The following is a 14,346-nucleotide window of genomic DNA, read 5'->3' on the forward strand; positions in this document are numbered from 1 at the left end:
AATGCATCATGAGAAATACCTAATCAGTCACTGTATAACTTACAATTCCATGGAAACAGCTAAGCAAGGACATGAAAATTACCACTGTGATGATTGATATCTACTGATATCTTCCACAGATAGAACAATAAAAGGAAAAATGAGTGTTGGGTAAATAATTGCAGGGAATTCAATGGCATGTCCAGATGTTATGTCAAACTTTACCCACAATAGAATTACAAACAAAATTGGATAGAAAACAAATGTGCACTGACCGATTCCTCCATTATGAGTATACCATTTCATTTGAACTTACAAGCATTCATTCTTTATATTGCATCGCCTAAGAAGTAAGAATTGAGTGACCCTGTTTAATGAACTAAACTGGTATCCTCCCAGTCAATGAAGTTGTGTTAGATATCCTGCCCTCTCTTATCCTTCATGTATTGCCATCCAAGCACCCTCAGTAGATGGAAGAATCAAACCTCGGCTCATAAAAGCAGACTTGACTGCTGCAAGATTGAAGCGCACAACCAGCAATCCATGACCACACTTTCTTTTCAGCGTCATATAGAAGACATTTCCCTTGGTTACACAATGCAAAGCAGATGAAATTATCCTGCCCAAAGCAGTCAAACTTATATGCTGATAACCTTAAGAGGGCCCTAAAATACTTTGGCGGCATCCTACTAATTTCCACCCATACCTTCTTGGCATGATCCAATTCCCAAACCCTCATACTCTGGGAAGTGCTATATAGACCTATCCTTCCAACCAAAAACAAGCGCTTTCGTGCACCAGCAACAAGATAACCATCCAACATTGACCGCGGAAACTTAGCCGGAATATGTTCCCAGTACCGTGTATCCGCCCGATACATCATCAAACCAAGTGGTGAAAGCGTTTCTAAATACAACCTAGAGTCGCAGAATGCCATCTTCGACGAGAATAAATTAATGGCAGGCATTATCTCATGAAGAGACCAGCTATTTATCTTTGAATCATAAACCTCTATGGGCAATGCCTTGTCACCGTAGATATCACTTGTGGCAATGACTTTAAATGATGTGTCCAACCTATCAACAACCATGATCAATTGTCTTTGCAGATTATAATGCATGCTTGGCAACATCCTCCAGGATTGAGTAAGGGGATTACAAACTAGAGTCTTGAAAGTCAGCCCATCTAACCCTGAGAGGAGAACAAGACCACCTGAAGAACCCACTAACCAAATTGCCCAATTGGGTAGAAATGTCAATGGAATCTTATACCAAGTCTTTAACGGAGAACTAAAAACCGAACATTGTGGGGTCTGCAAGTTCTTCCAAAATGTAAGAAGGCAAGGTCCATGTGATGGTGTGTGGGAGTGAAATTTAATGAAACTATTGTCTTGAAGGATCAAATTCCACCGTTTGCACACTGATCGCAGACGAAAGATAATAAATGGAGGAACCCTAGCGACGATTCTGTTTAACAAATCTTCAGGCAATAGTGCCCATATGTTATCATCCATTGGAACATCAAAATGAGTGATTTTACTAAATGTGGCAACGGTCTCTTCATCGAAACCACGGGGCTTCTTCTTGGCTACCTGCTGCCGAGATGGGCTCGTGTTCCTAACACCATTTTTACTTGAAATAACCAATGGCTCTTGACGAAAGTATTCACGAAAAATATCATTTTTTGCAAAGCTAAACCCTAATTCTCCATTTCCAGAATCAGGAATGCCAAATCCCTCCATGATTTCAGAAATATATACCACAGAAACCCTAACCCCTGTTTTGAATGATAAAAACCCTAACCCTTGAATCTAGAACGCTTTGAAAACAGCAAATGTCAATGGAAACCAAGCAGAAAATTATAAAGCTAAGGTCAATACCTCCTTGGCAGATCCAACACCCCTAGTTCGAAACACTATGAACCAAGAACGTGGATTGTAACAGAGTGAGAACTGGATTGGGGAGACAGCTCTAACTTTCTAAGATCTTTACGGATGATGAGATGATTGCATCACTGAAAGCATCGAGTCCCTAAAATTCCAAATCAAACCCTATAAAGTACAATCAGACGAAAATCGGATCGCATATAAAAAACCTACGTTCCAAAAATCTCAAAATAGTCAAAAATTAGAAGAAAAAAAAAGAAGAATATAAGATCTCTACTTAGAAACCCGATAAACTCCTATAGACGAAACCCTGAAAGCTGTAGATCAATACCCTGATAAAAGAATATGGTAGGAGCCCCAGACCCGTACCTTTGGCACTCAGAAATCCATGATTTTCGGAAGAAAGTCAGCTGAAAAGAACAGCCCAAACAATCCAGCTTTCAGAATTTGACTCTTTCTAGCATGAACCTTTTGGTGGGGCTTAACAAATGAATTGTTTAGATCTATGAAAAGAGTAGGCCTACTTATTCTCCCAAGTCACATCTACTACTCTACTACTCTCTCTTGAAGGACAAAACCTTAGTAGACTCAACTATGAACGGTCTAGATCTCACAAAAGTGTATTTTAAGAAAAAAATCACTTGGACCCACCTGATTCGAAGATCTAAACTGTTTTCTTTGTTGGGCCCATCGAATGAACTGGTTGGATATTGGAATTGGGCTGCAATGAATTTTCTAATAAATATGTGTTGTATGGTCTATGCATGGAGGTGCATATATATTTTTTTTTAAATAGAGTGGGGCCCACCATGTACAAAGATCTAAATTAGACCTGGCAAAAAGTGACCCGGACCCGCGGGTCCACCCGGCCCGCACGTAAATTTACGGGTCCGGGTCACCTGTTGGTGACCCGTTAGAAATTGACCCGCGGGTCCACCCGGCCCGTCAAAAGTGGGCCGGGTCGGGTGGACCCGCGGGTGCCCGTAAAAAAGTGCAAAAGACGGTTTTTTTACTTTTTTCCGTAGTTTTCTCGGTAATTGTCATATTTTATATGTAATTTTTTTACTTTTGACCTTTTTACGGTAATTTTTCATTTCAAACTTAGAAATTATGAGAATATTTCAAAAATCCGTAATGATTACTTCTCTTTATTCTTTTGTTGCTAGCAACCTTTGCCCCAGACCGTACTTCACCCAATCTTTGCAGCAAAGGAGGGGCTACAAGCCGAAAAATAGCCCAGGAGAAGGTGGCTAGCAAATCCCTAAATAAATAAAAAACTCTTAAAAAATACGTCAAAAATCCGGGTGACCCGCGGGTCGACCCGGCCCGTACGGGCCGGGTGCGGGTCCAATGTCAATGACCCGTAGAATTTTCCGGGTCACTTTGACCCGGCCCGTTTGACCCGGACCCGTACGGGCCGGGTCAAATCCGGCCCGGCCCGCCCGTTTGCCAGGTCTAATCTAAATCACTAGCTGCTAACTTGCTATGCCTATGCCCCAACAAAAATACGCCGTACCACAAATGTTTTGGATCTTCAGACAAGGTGAGCATTATTGTATTTTTCAAAATATATGATCGCCTATGAAAACACACAATATACATTGGGCCCACCTCACCACAAGCATATATCATATAATGCATATTTTTTAGAAAATTCTTTAGGCCCATCTTACCTACGTGCATATAGCACGTGACATGTATTTTTTTTAGAAAAATTCACTACCACGGGCTTCAAGGTAGATAGGTTGTGCCCCAAAAATTATCTCAATGATCCTAACCCACCGATCCAATAAAACAACACCATACATGAATCTCTATGAATCGAAGAGTTAGGATCATCGCAACCAAATGATTTATGGGCTAGGCATATTTACATGGTTCTAACAAATGAACGGTCTGGTTCTTTGAACAAAGTGAGCCCAAGTGATTTTTTTTAAATACACATCATGGTGTCCACCTTCAAAGATCTAAACCGTTCATTGTTGGGCCTCACTGAGGGTTTGTATTCAAAGAAATAAGAAGAGGGAGTACTAATCGTAGGATTAAGTATGGGTGGGGCCTACCTTCAAAGATATAAGTAATACAATTAGGGGTGGTTATTTGGTTATAACCAAACTGAATATACCAAAATAATTTTGGTTATCAAATTTCGGTAACCGAAACCGAACCGATTAACAATTCAGTTATTCGGTTAAGAAAAAGAGGGGAAAAAGGAAAATCTTGGTTTGGATAGGAGGGCTAGGATCATCCGATCAAAATGAGTCATTGAGCACAACCTAATTAAGTTGTGATCAATCAAATGGACGGTTTTGATCATCATACGGAGTGCATATATAGCACTTTTTTTTTGAAAAAAAATGGTTTTCATCCATAATTTCGGTTAATCGATTTTTTTTTTAGATGACCGAAAACCGAAAACTGAAACCGAATAACCGAATTTCCCAAAAAAAACCCTGAAACCGAACTGAAAAGAAAAAAACCGAACCGAACCGACTGAACCAATTCGGTTCGGTTATTCGGTTATAACCGAATAATGAGCACCCCTAAATACAATTGTTAGGCCCCACCAACAGCTCAGGTTGGAGAGATGGCTATCGTATTGATCGAACTCTATAATTACCAAACAGGACTAAGTAAGTGAGCAGGGATACTCTAGTCATTTCATAATTTTAAGTCTGTGCAATCCATTACCACGCTCGCCAAATGCCCTAAAACTGTTTTTTCGCGCTTACTTACCTAAACGTATAAAAGTCGATGTTTTCTCAGTTTCACTTCACTTTCGCTTATCCTCTCTCTTGCAGCCATGTTCTTCAAATGCCGCCAAAAAACCCTAGAAAAATTCAGGTAACATCATAATCATTATCACGACCATGTCATAAGCATCATCTTCTAACTCTTTCGATTTTGATTTTCATTCTCTTTTCATTTTCTATTTCAGAGGCTCTTGCCTTTGAATCGATTTGGAGATACCTTCGATGGGGCTTCAGCTTCATAGTTTGTTTGCGAGGACTTGTTTTTCGAACCTCTCTCGTCATTTAATCATGGTAAGCATTCTCTCAAATTGCCTCTTTTTTTTTTTGCTTCGTTTGTTGGTAGTTTAACTGAAAATTAACCATAGGATCGAATTAACGTGTAATTCTTCTCCTTAATTCTTTTGTTTTTGCGGAACCGTGATATTTTTTTTGTTTTTGTTTTGAAGTAATGCTGCTTTTGTAAAAAAATCTCGGTAGGTTTTAAATTCATATAGGAGAGAAAGAAATGCCAGAATGGGATTATGATAACTTTATACACACACACACACACAATTGTAATAATCTATTGGGGCATGCGTATTGGGTTCCAATTTTAACGCTATACTAAAATTGAACTATTTTATCCATTTAGTCGGTCATTATCATAAACTTCTCATAATTTTTGAGAAGGAATGCTTCCGAACTTTATTTTATAATTTTTGTTACAAAAAACCTCTTCAATAGCGATCTGCAATTTCAATGGCAAGGCAAAACGAAAGAACCAAACACAAGCCAACACACAAAGAGACAAAGATTTACGTGGTTGGGCAATGCCTACAGCCATGGCAGAGGTGGCGAGAAAATCTACTATAAGAGCAAGTGATTACAAGAGAAGATCAGTATCTATTACCAAACTGACAGGAAATCCTTGTACACCCTTTTCCCCCCTTTTGAGATCTCAACCCTCTTCTCAAAGACAAGAAGCTGAAATTAAGCCCTAAAACCCCTTTATATAAAGTGGGCCATAACTTATTCAAATTGGGCCGAAATCACATAAAAACGAGACTGGCCAAGTGACGTGCTGCATCTGGGTCACACACAATAATATTCAGACCCCAACCAGGTTGATTTCAAGACACCCAACTCAACATTTTTATGTACCCTTCCCTTTTGCCTTTTAAGCGGCAGGAAGTCATGGAACATTTACTGAATTTGGTGTTATGTCCCTGGCAATACTGACTCCTAGAAATAATGGAAAGTGCACTTTTATACATCCTGCGGTTGAAATTTATTTCTTCAATATTCAGTTGACTTTTTATTCTGCTAAAACCCTTCTTGGACCTTGCTATATGCAGCACTACTCTGTTCTCTTTGTAGTCTGATTCCTTTTCCCACTCTTCTTACAACTTTATTTATTTATGAATCATTTGCAATGGGTTTCACCATCTACCTCTCCCTCTCTCTCATGCCTCCAGATAATCTATCTTGGTACCTTTTTTTTTTGCTTCTAAAAATTATCATGATTATGTTGTTGGTATCATTGTCATCGTCGTCATTAAACTTGTTGCTATTGTCATTTATTATATTCTTCAATGGGTATCTGAAGATGGACCTACGGCATCAACATTTTAAAAAAAAAAAATCTTTTCTATCATGAAATTCAAGTAAACTTTCTTAATTATTTCATATTTTTCTGGTTTTTGTTGTGTCAGCCTCAGTATAGGACATTACAGTATTTGCCAGATAGCTGTGTATCATTTTCACCATTAAGCAGCGGCAGAAAATATGGAAAGTGCATTCAGCTTCAAATTGGGAGAGCGAGAGATACTTGTGGAACTGCTATGGGTCGATTAAAGGGCCCACGGTTAAAGGTTGAACAAGATTCAAGGCCCTTTAGAAGCCTTACGGATGGACTTGTGCATGTAGGGGCTCCTCACCTTCATGTGCGGTTAGGAGTTGGAATTCTGAACACCATGAAGCCCAAAAATATTTTCACTGCTCAATGTTCTCAAGGTAGCAATGGGTTTCTGTTGAATTGGCTGTCTCATGAACTTATTGCCAGGAGGTTGTTTTCAAGTAACAATGCACAAAAGTTGCAGGTTCCAAGCTCCAAGGGGAGTGGTAATATTATGGGAGATGGAAAGAATAGACATAGTAATACTGCTGTCAAGGTTCTTCATGGAGTACCAAAGCGGGCGAAGTCATTGACCGCTCGTAGTAGTCCTAATGGAGGGCTGCAGGTGTCAGTTCCCAACCAGTCTGTAAAAATGGATGGTCCAATGAGTGGTCAGTCAGTAATTGAAACTGTGGGTACTGCAAAAGCAGAAAAGCACTTAAGTCAAGATGGGAAGGGTAGTGTTCAAAATGTTGGTCGGTCACTCAAGAAGGATATGAAGTTGGGAATATCTTTTCCAACTGCTTCTAAATGTAGTAATACTACCCAAAATGCGGAGGCACGAGTTAAACATAAACGGCCTTCTAGCACTACTGATCCTTCTGGTGCCGCTAAGGGTAAAGTTTCTAACCAAACTTCACAGCAGAAGAAATCCAATACCACTGATGCCACCCAGTCCTGCCAAACTTCAGCTCAAGAGGTAAGCATTGACGGGTCTGTTGAAGGCTCTGTTTTAATTCAGTGTCTAATAGCAGAAATTTAACTAACAATGCAGTTTTCAGATTCATCGAGCAGGCGAGTTGCCCTCGCTAGTGGCTGACAATCTCGCTGTTGTGCATCAATCCAAGACAGCGCCCGGGCAAACTTCCAGAAAGAGAACTCCTCGAAAAAAAGTTACTGTTATGGAATCAGGTAAGGTCCCCACAGAACAAATCAAACCTCCACAGGTTCCCAACGATAAAGCTACCTCGAGTGCACCATCTGTAACTGACAGTAGTAGAGTGCAACCAGTTGTTGAAGCGGGAGCACCAATGAAACCGGGGCACAATTCCAAAAGGAAAGCTCCTAAAAAAAGATTTACTGCTACAAAATCAGATAAGGTCGCGACCTCGTCGAGTGCACCATCTGTAACTGACAGTGGTAGACAGCAACCAGTTATTAAAGGGGGAGCACCAAAGAAACCAGGGCACAGTTCGAAAAAGAAATCTCCTCCAAAAAAAATTTCTTTTTCAAAATCAGATAAGGTCCCCATGGAACAAAGCAGACCTCCACAGGTTCCCAACAATAAAGTCACCTCGTCGCGTGCACAACAACCGATTGTTGAAGGGGGAACATCCATGAATCTAGGTTCATTGTTTCCTCCTACTGGAAAATCTGTTTTGGTGGTGGAATCTCTCACAAAAGCAAAACTTATCCAGAATTATCTCGGGGATATGTTTGAAGTCCTGCCTAGTTATGGCCATGTGAGGGACTTGGCTGGTAGGTCAGGATCTGTACGGCCTGATGATGACTTCAGTATGGTCTGGGAGGTCCCTGCTTCTGCCTGGACTCATCTTAAGAGTATTAAGGTAGCTCTAAACGGGTAATGGCCATCTTCATGTGTTACTCTTTATTTAAAAATGACATTTGTGTCATAATCCAATATAAATCACATGCATTTATGGCTTGGAATTTTGTCACATTTTTGGGACCACTGGATTTCTCTGGACAGATTTGCATATTAACATTTGGATCATGTTTTACCTATTTTTTTTCTCTAGATTAAAAGTTGTGGGACAGCTCTTAAGCACTGCTAGAAGAGTACACCGAAAAAGAATACATGTTTAAATTCTTTTATAGTTTTATTACACGTTACATATTTAGGAAAGCTTCAAAAATTCTGGTTATGGACTCAGTTTGCTCAGCCTGAAAACCTAGAGTTGGGTTGGTTAACTTTATGAGTTAGTTGGCATATATTCTTGTCTCGGCTGGATAACTGTCTTGTACTTTACACGACTTGTTTCTTGGGGAGTTCTTAGTGAACCTGGGGAGAATATAAGCATGGCTTTTTTCCATAAGATGTTTATGGAGGCCAATCCATTCCAAGTTATCACAATTTCTAATTTTCTATATATTTACTTGTAAAAAAAAGATGTAGTGTAATAAATAGCGTTTAGACCATGAAACAAAATCTCGATACAACACGTAGCGCATAGCTAAGACTTAGAAGCAGGAATCTTCCCCCGTGGTGTCACTTCCGACTTGGAATCTTGATTCGGCGCTCCTTTGGAAGGAGCTTCCAGGGAGCGTGATCCCTAAGAGCTGGAAACGCTCCAATGGAGCTCCCAACCCGCTCCTATTACTCCATTAGTAACCTCCCCACGAACTTGCTTCCATGAAACTCCTCCAATTGTTCATAGTACTTCATTGGAGCAAGCACGGAGGCAAATCTTCAAAAGACATTAGGAAAGAGGGCATGAAAATAAAGACGGTTAGAAATTACTACTTTTGATGTACGTAAATTTTGAAAGATTCATATGAAGATAGTTAAAAATTTCTATTTGTTATATACTTGAATTTTGAAAGACATATGATGAAAATAATACATTAACACTCCCATGGCGCTCCCAACCTTAAGACTCTTCTATACCCTCATGGTTCTCCGCTCCCTCCCCCGCACCTACTTCGTGCTTCTATTCCTAAGATTTAGGGAATAATAATTCCACGAAAACAGAAAACATGCAGCCAAATAATACAGAAGAGAACGAAGAGGATCTTACTAGAAGGGAAGTGTTAAATCCAGCACAATAAGTTTCAATGCAAGTCAAAGACCATTGGGAGTTGAAAACCCTAAGAGAGAATTATGTCTCTCCTGTGTCCTCGTCTCCCTTGCTTGATCTGAAACCAGCAGATGAAACCCATGATCGAGCGCCAAACCCTCTCTACCTTTATAATCACAAACTTATTCTCAGAGAAGTGGTGGCAGCTCTGACTTTCCAGGAAGAGGTTGAGTTGTCGGCTGGAGCAGACAGCAACTTTCCGGTTTCTGAAAATAACATAACCGAGCTTGTCTTTTTTCATGAGCCTTTCTCTTACTTATACCCCATGAACACTTACATAATGAATTATGAAAGGACCAGATTACAACTCACTCCAAACATGCTTAAAAGAATAGTTAATGACCTTTGAAGTAAAATTCCTAGGGAATGAAATCAACCTCTTAAACTAGTAAACCCCTTTAGTCATGTGGTTGTCCTTGGGCAGCAGTGGTCCCATGCATGCATAAAAAATCTATGGATTTTTTTCCTGTTTATTACCATGGTCTGTCTCTAAATTGAAGTTTTGCCTTTTGTTTATTTCTGATCTGTTCATTGTGTTTTGCCGCCTTCTGTTTTTCAGAGCAAAAAATCTTATCCTTGCTTCTGATCCTGATCGTGAGGGAGAGGCAATTGCTTGGCATATTACTGAGATGCTGAAACAGCAAGATGCCTTACATGAAGGCATTAATGTGGCAAGGGTTGCCTTTAATGAAATAACTGAATCTTCCATTAAAAGTGCTTTACAGGCTCCAAGAGATATAAATGTGAACCTAGTACATGCTTATCTTGCACGCCGCGCTCTTGATTATTTGATTGGATTCAACATTTCACCTCTGTTATGGAGGAAACTACCGGGTTGTCAGTCAGCTGGACGAGTCCAATCTGCTGCTCTTGCCCTCATATGTGATAGGGAAATGGAAATAGATGAATTTAAAGCGCAGGAGTATTGGACTTTTGAAGTTGAGTTTCATAAAATGGATTCCAATTCCTTGGCCAAGAGTGTTTCTTTCCCATCACAAATTACAGATTTTGATTCCAAGAAACTAGAGAGGTTCACAATAAGCTGTCAGGAAGATGCAAATGTTGTTGCACAGAAGGTTTCTTCTTCAAAATTTAAAGTGGTAGGCACTAAAAGAGATGAAATGCAGAAAAAATCGCCTGCACCTTATATCACATCAAGTCTTCAGCAGGATGCTGCAAACAAATTACATTTTGGTGCTGCGTCTACGATGAAGGTCAGATATCCTCCTATTTCAGCCTTTCATTTTGATTTGATTACGTCCCTGCAGATTTTTTTCTCATTTACCCTCTGCTTTTGACATCTCTCTCTCTCTCTCTCTCTCTCTCTCTCTATATATATATATATATATATATATATATATATATATATATATATATATATATGGGAAAGGTGTGCGCACTCGGTCGAGTAGATAAGCTTATCTACTCGGTCGGGTTAAAAACAGTGGGGGCCCACATTTTTGGGGTGATCCAAACCATTCATTTGGAAGGCCCTTACCTAGATAGGGTGTCCACAAAAAATCAGCCCCATAGGATCATCCTAACCCATGCAACAGTGGAGGGAAAAATGGGGAAAAATGGACAAACACAGCTTGTCAACAAATCTGCCCATTTTTCCCTCCACTGTTGGATGGGTTAGGATGATCCTATGGGGCTGATTTTTTGTGGACACCCTATCTAGGTAAGGGCCTTTCAAATGAATAGTTTGGATCACCCCAAAAATGTGGGCCCCCACTGTTTTAACCCGACCGAGTAGATAAGCTTATCTACTCGACCGAGTACGCACACCTTTCCCTATATGTGTGTGTGTATATATATATATATATATATATACACTACACGTCTACACATGTTTTGAGAAATAATAAAAATATGTTAGAGGAAAAAGTGGTACTAGACAAGAGGGGATGAGCTGACCCTAGAAGAAAACCAAAAAGAAAGATGAAGAAGAAAGAAGAAAGAAGAAAGAAGAAAGTAAAAAATCTTCGTTACATTTTTCCTTGACTTGTTGGTAAAATCCCACATTCAAAAAATGGGAAGAAGCATCTATTATAATTTTCTCCTTCGTATGACTGCTAAGACCGAGAAGAGTAATTTTCAGCCTGGGCCATTGCACAGCTGTACTACATTTCATTCAAGGGCTGGAATGCAGGTCATGAGGGATTTCTTTATGTTTTCTTTTTGAATTAATGCTGCAGATTATTCTTCAGGGAAGCTCTTGTTACTCTTTTCAATTTGAATACGGAAGGCTTCTTATTCTATATTTTTGGCATGAACTCTATGCTCTTGGCTTATTGACGCTGTCCAGCGTGTAACTACATTCTGTATCGAGAAGACCTAAGACGATCACTGCAATATTCAATGTTTTTTTCCTTTTTATTTTATTTTGTCTTTGGTTGCTTATCAGTTTGTTTTAATCATCTTACCGTTGCGACCATTCAAAAAAAAAAAAATCATCTTACGCTTGCATTTTCTAAGGCAATAGTAGGTGATCAAGCTAGCTTTTTTTTTTGCTTAGATTTTTAATATATTGTATAGTGTTTTGGTAACAGTCATGGCACTGACGCTTGTTTTATGAATGTAGTTGGCGCAGAAGCTGTATGAGGGTGTCAAAATATCAAGTAATGAATCTACAGGGTTGATAACATACATGAGAACTGATGGTCAGCACGTAGGTATCACTTTGCCTGCATTGAAATGACTGGTCAATGAATTCACTTCCTAGTGATATGCGAACATTGTTTGAAGTTTAAGATGTCATGTTCTACATTTTTGTTTTCCACGATGCATTTCTTTCCCTTTACGATCTTATGAAATCAACGAATTATGTTTTGCCAGAGAGATTTTTTTAAAAAGAAAGATTAATAAATAATTAAATTATAATATATATATATATATATATATATATATAGGAGAAGTTAGTAGTTGCAAGAATGGTGTCGTGTGCGGGTAAAACTCAAATTTTGGACTCTGCTAACAGTCTGTAACAATAAAGCTTACAGCTTATTAGCATGTGATGTTGGAAATCTACAACATTGCCAGCACTCTTAGGTGCTTCCCTTGGCCGGCCTAGATAATGGACTATTTTTGTCTTTTTCGACTTCCCTTTTATAGGTTTATGTTTTGACTATCACTATAATTAAAGGAAAGCAGAAATGTAGAATTTAAACTGGGCATGCAATCCAAAATCACAAGTGAATTACAATTAACTCCGTAATTTGATAACTCATGAGCCTTATGATATACTTTGCGATGAAAAATGCGAGCTAAGTTTCGATTGGATTACGAAGAGGAATTTTTTATACAAATCCTTGGGCTTGTAGGCGTAAGAGTCCCCTTCAATCCAAATTGTTGACTGTGTTCCATGATCAATGAGCTGGACCTGAAGGTCCATTAAGCTCTACTGAGACATCTGCTCTCTAAATCTAACTGCAGCCAGCCCTTTGAGATCCTTCTTGCTCCCCACGTGTTTAATCAGAGTGTAGGCCCTGCAAAAGCCCTTCAGGTAGTCCAGACTATGCAAATTTGAGACCACAAAATGCCTATAAAGCACGAGTAAAGGGAAGCACACTGGAATTCTTGAATATTGTTCTTTTGATAACAGTTGTATTCGATGAGGGTTCCCCTTTAAAAGTCTTTGCATTCTGGCCTTCCAGATGCTCCTCATTGCGAGAAGAAAAGTGTGCCACCAATACCTCATCCTCTCATTTGCAATTAGTAAGTACATATCTTCCCAGAGATAGATTCCTAGTTTTCAAAATTTAAATTGAAACAGGTATTAAAATGCCTGGAGTGGGATTATCATTTGAGTATACTGGGAGGCTTTACATTGGAATCTTGTTGGCACTGGCAAACCTTATAAACCAGGTTATGGCCTTGCTTGATTTTTTATTTTTATTTTATTTTTGAGTATTTCTAAATCTAATTAAGTTACAGCTAGAAATTTGAGGCATGCAGCTCCTGAAGTCTTAAATTCTCGTATAAGATCCGTTGAGGATATGCGTGATGTGCTCCTGTACGGCTGTACATTTATAAATAGGTGTGGCACTGCTTTTGTACATATGTGTGTGTGTGTGTGTGTGTGTGTGTGTGTGTGTGTGTGTGTGTGTGTGTGTGTGTATTTATATATATGCTATAGGCTCTGGGTAAGTGGGTATTATGATCATTTTCACCCCTTTTCGTGAACAAATAAATTCACTGGTTTACTAATATTTTAAATATCATTGTATATTTTGCTCCTCAAACAATAGCAGGATTGCTGAATATAGTTTTGATTTCATACTGATTTGGTGTCTTTTTGTACTTTGATGAGATTATCTTTTAAGATTCTACAGATAATACTGGTTGCTAACCTGTAATGCTTGGCTATGCATTGCACTGTATACCGATCGCTCCTGAAGTTCTTTCTTATCCAGCCGCCTTTTTTGTCTATGTTTAACAGATATATTGTATTCTAATTTTGCTTCTACTAATTTTTCTTGTTGTTTTTATGTTTTGCTAAGGTTTCTGATGAAGCTGTGAAGGATATCCGTTCCTTGATCATAGAGAGGTGAATTCATTATTACATGTGTTGTTATTTGCATAAGTAGGTGGATAGCTGTGGCTTGTGTGTTTCTATTGCACATATATCTGTGACTGCATTTATACATGTCGTCTTTAAAAGAAGTATTTTTAGAATGAGAAGTTTCTAAGGAAATAATCTCTTATCATATTTATGTATTTCGAATATTTGGGGCACCTTTTAGTCATTAAGAAATTGTAGATACATTTATACACACGATTAATGATACTGTAATGTTAATACTAGTGTGGGTACCTTGTTTTTTAGTTGGACGTTGTTGTACGGAAGTCATGACTCCAATTTCCAATGATTATATGCATTGCAGCCAAAAGCACATGAACTTGGCTGGTTTAGAATTATGATACCTAAAGTTGTGTCAATCATTTTCCTGCGTCCTGTGTGACGATCTCAGTTACATTACCTTTTCCAGTATATCTAAGCCATTCAATCCTATCTTTATCATTAGATTCTATGTT

The 14,346-nt window shown here is 38.9% G+C and overlaps 1 protein-coding gene and 1 pseudogene across 2 annotated transcripts in view; one reads left to right on the forward strand and one right to left on the reverse strand.

Annotated features, from left to right (window-relative positions):
- Nucleotides 1–2,333, reverse strand: LOC143850848 (F-box/kelch-repeat protein At5g15710 pseudogene; annotated as a pseudogene). The gene is made up of 2 exons (XR_013236082.1): nucleotides 2,234–2,333; nucleotides 1–2,009 (listed from the first exon to the last, which is right to left on the reverse strand). The product of XR_013236082.1 is annotated as an F-box/kelch-repeat protein At5g15710 pseudogene (transcript).
- Nucleotides 2,334–4,595: 2,262 nt separating this feature from the next.
- LOC143849590 (DNA topoisomerase, type IA, core) overlaps nucleotides 4,596–14,346 on the forward strand; it is a 38,783-nt gene continuing 29,032 nt past the window's right edge. Inside the window, exons 1-7 of the mRNA XM_077358652.1 lie at nucleotides 4,596–4,708; nucleotides 4,803–4,908; nucleotides 6,309–7,190; nucleotides 7,273–8,072; nucleotides 9,869–10,523; nucleotides 11,894–11,980; nucleotides 13,812–13,858. Of these exons, the coding sequence (XP_077214767.1) occupies nucleotides 4,840–4,908; nucleotides 6,309–7,190; nucleotides 7,273–8,072; nucleotides 9,869–10,523; nucleotides 11,894–11,980; nucleotides 13,812–13,858 (2,540 nt within the window). The 5' untranslated portion in view covers nucleotides 4,596–4,708; nucleotides 4,803–4,839. The remainder of the gene's footprint in view (nucleotides 4,709–4,802; nucleotides 4,909–6,308; nucleotides 7,191–7,272; nucleotides 8,073–9,868; nucleotides 10,524–11,893; nucleotides 11,981–13,811; nucleotides 13,859–14,346) is intronic.

The sequence above is a fragment of the Tasmannia lanceolata genome, unplaced genomic scaffold, assembly GCF_043159265.1.
Source record: "Tasmannia lanceolata isolate RefF3 unplaced genomic scaffold, GAP_Taslan_0.1 ptg000018l, whole genome shotgun sequence".
Lineage (NCBI taxonomy): Eukaryota > Viridiplantae > Streptophyta > Magnoliopsida > Canellales > Winteraceae > Tasmannia > Tasmannia lanceolata.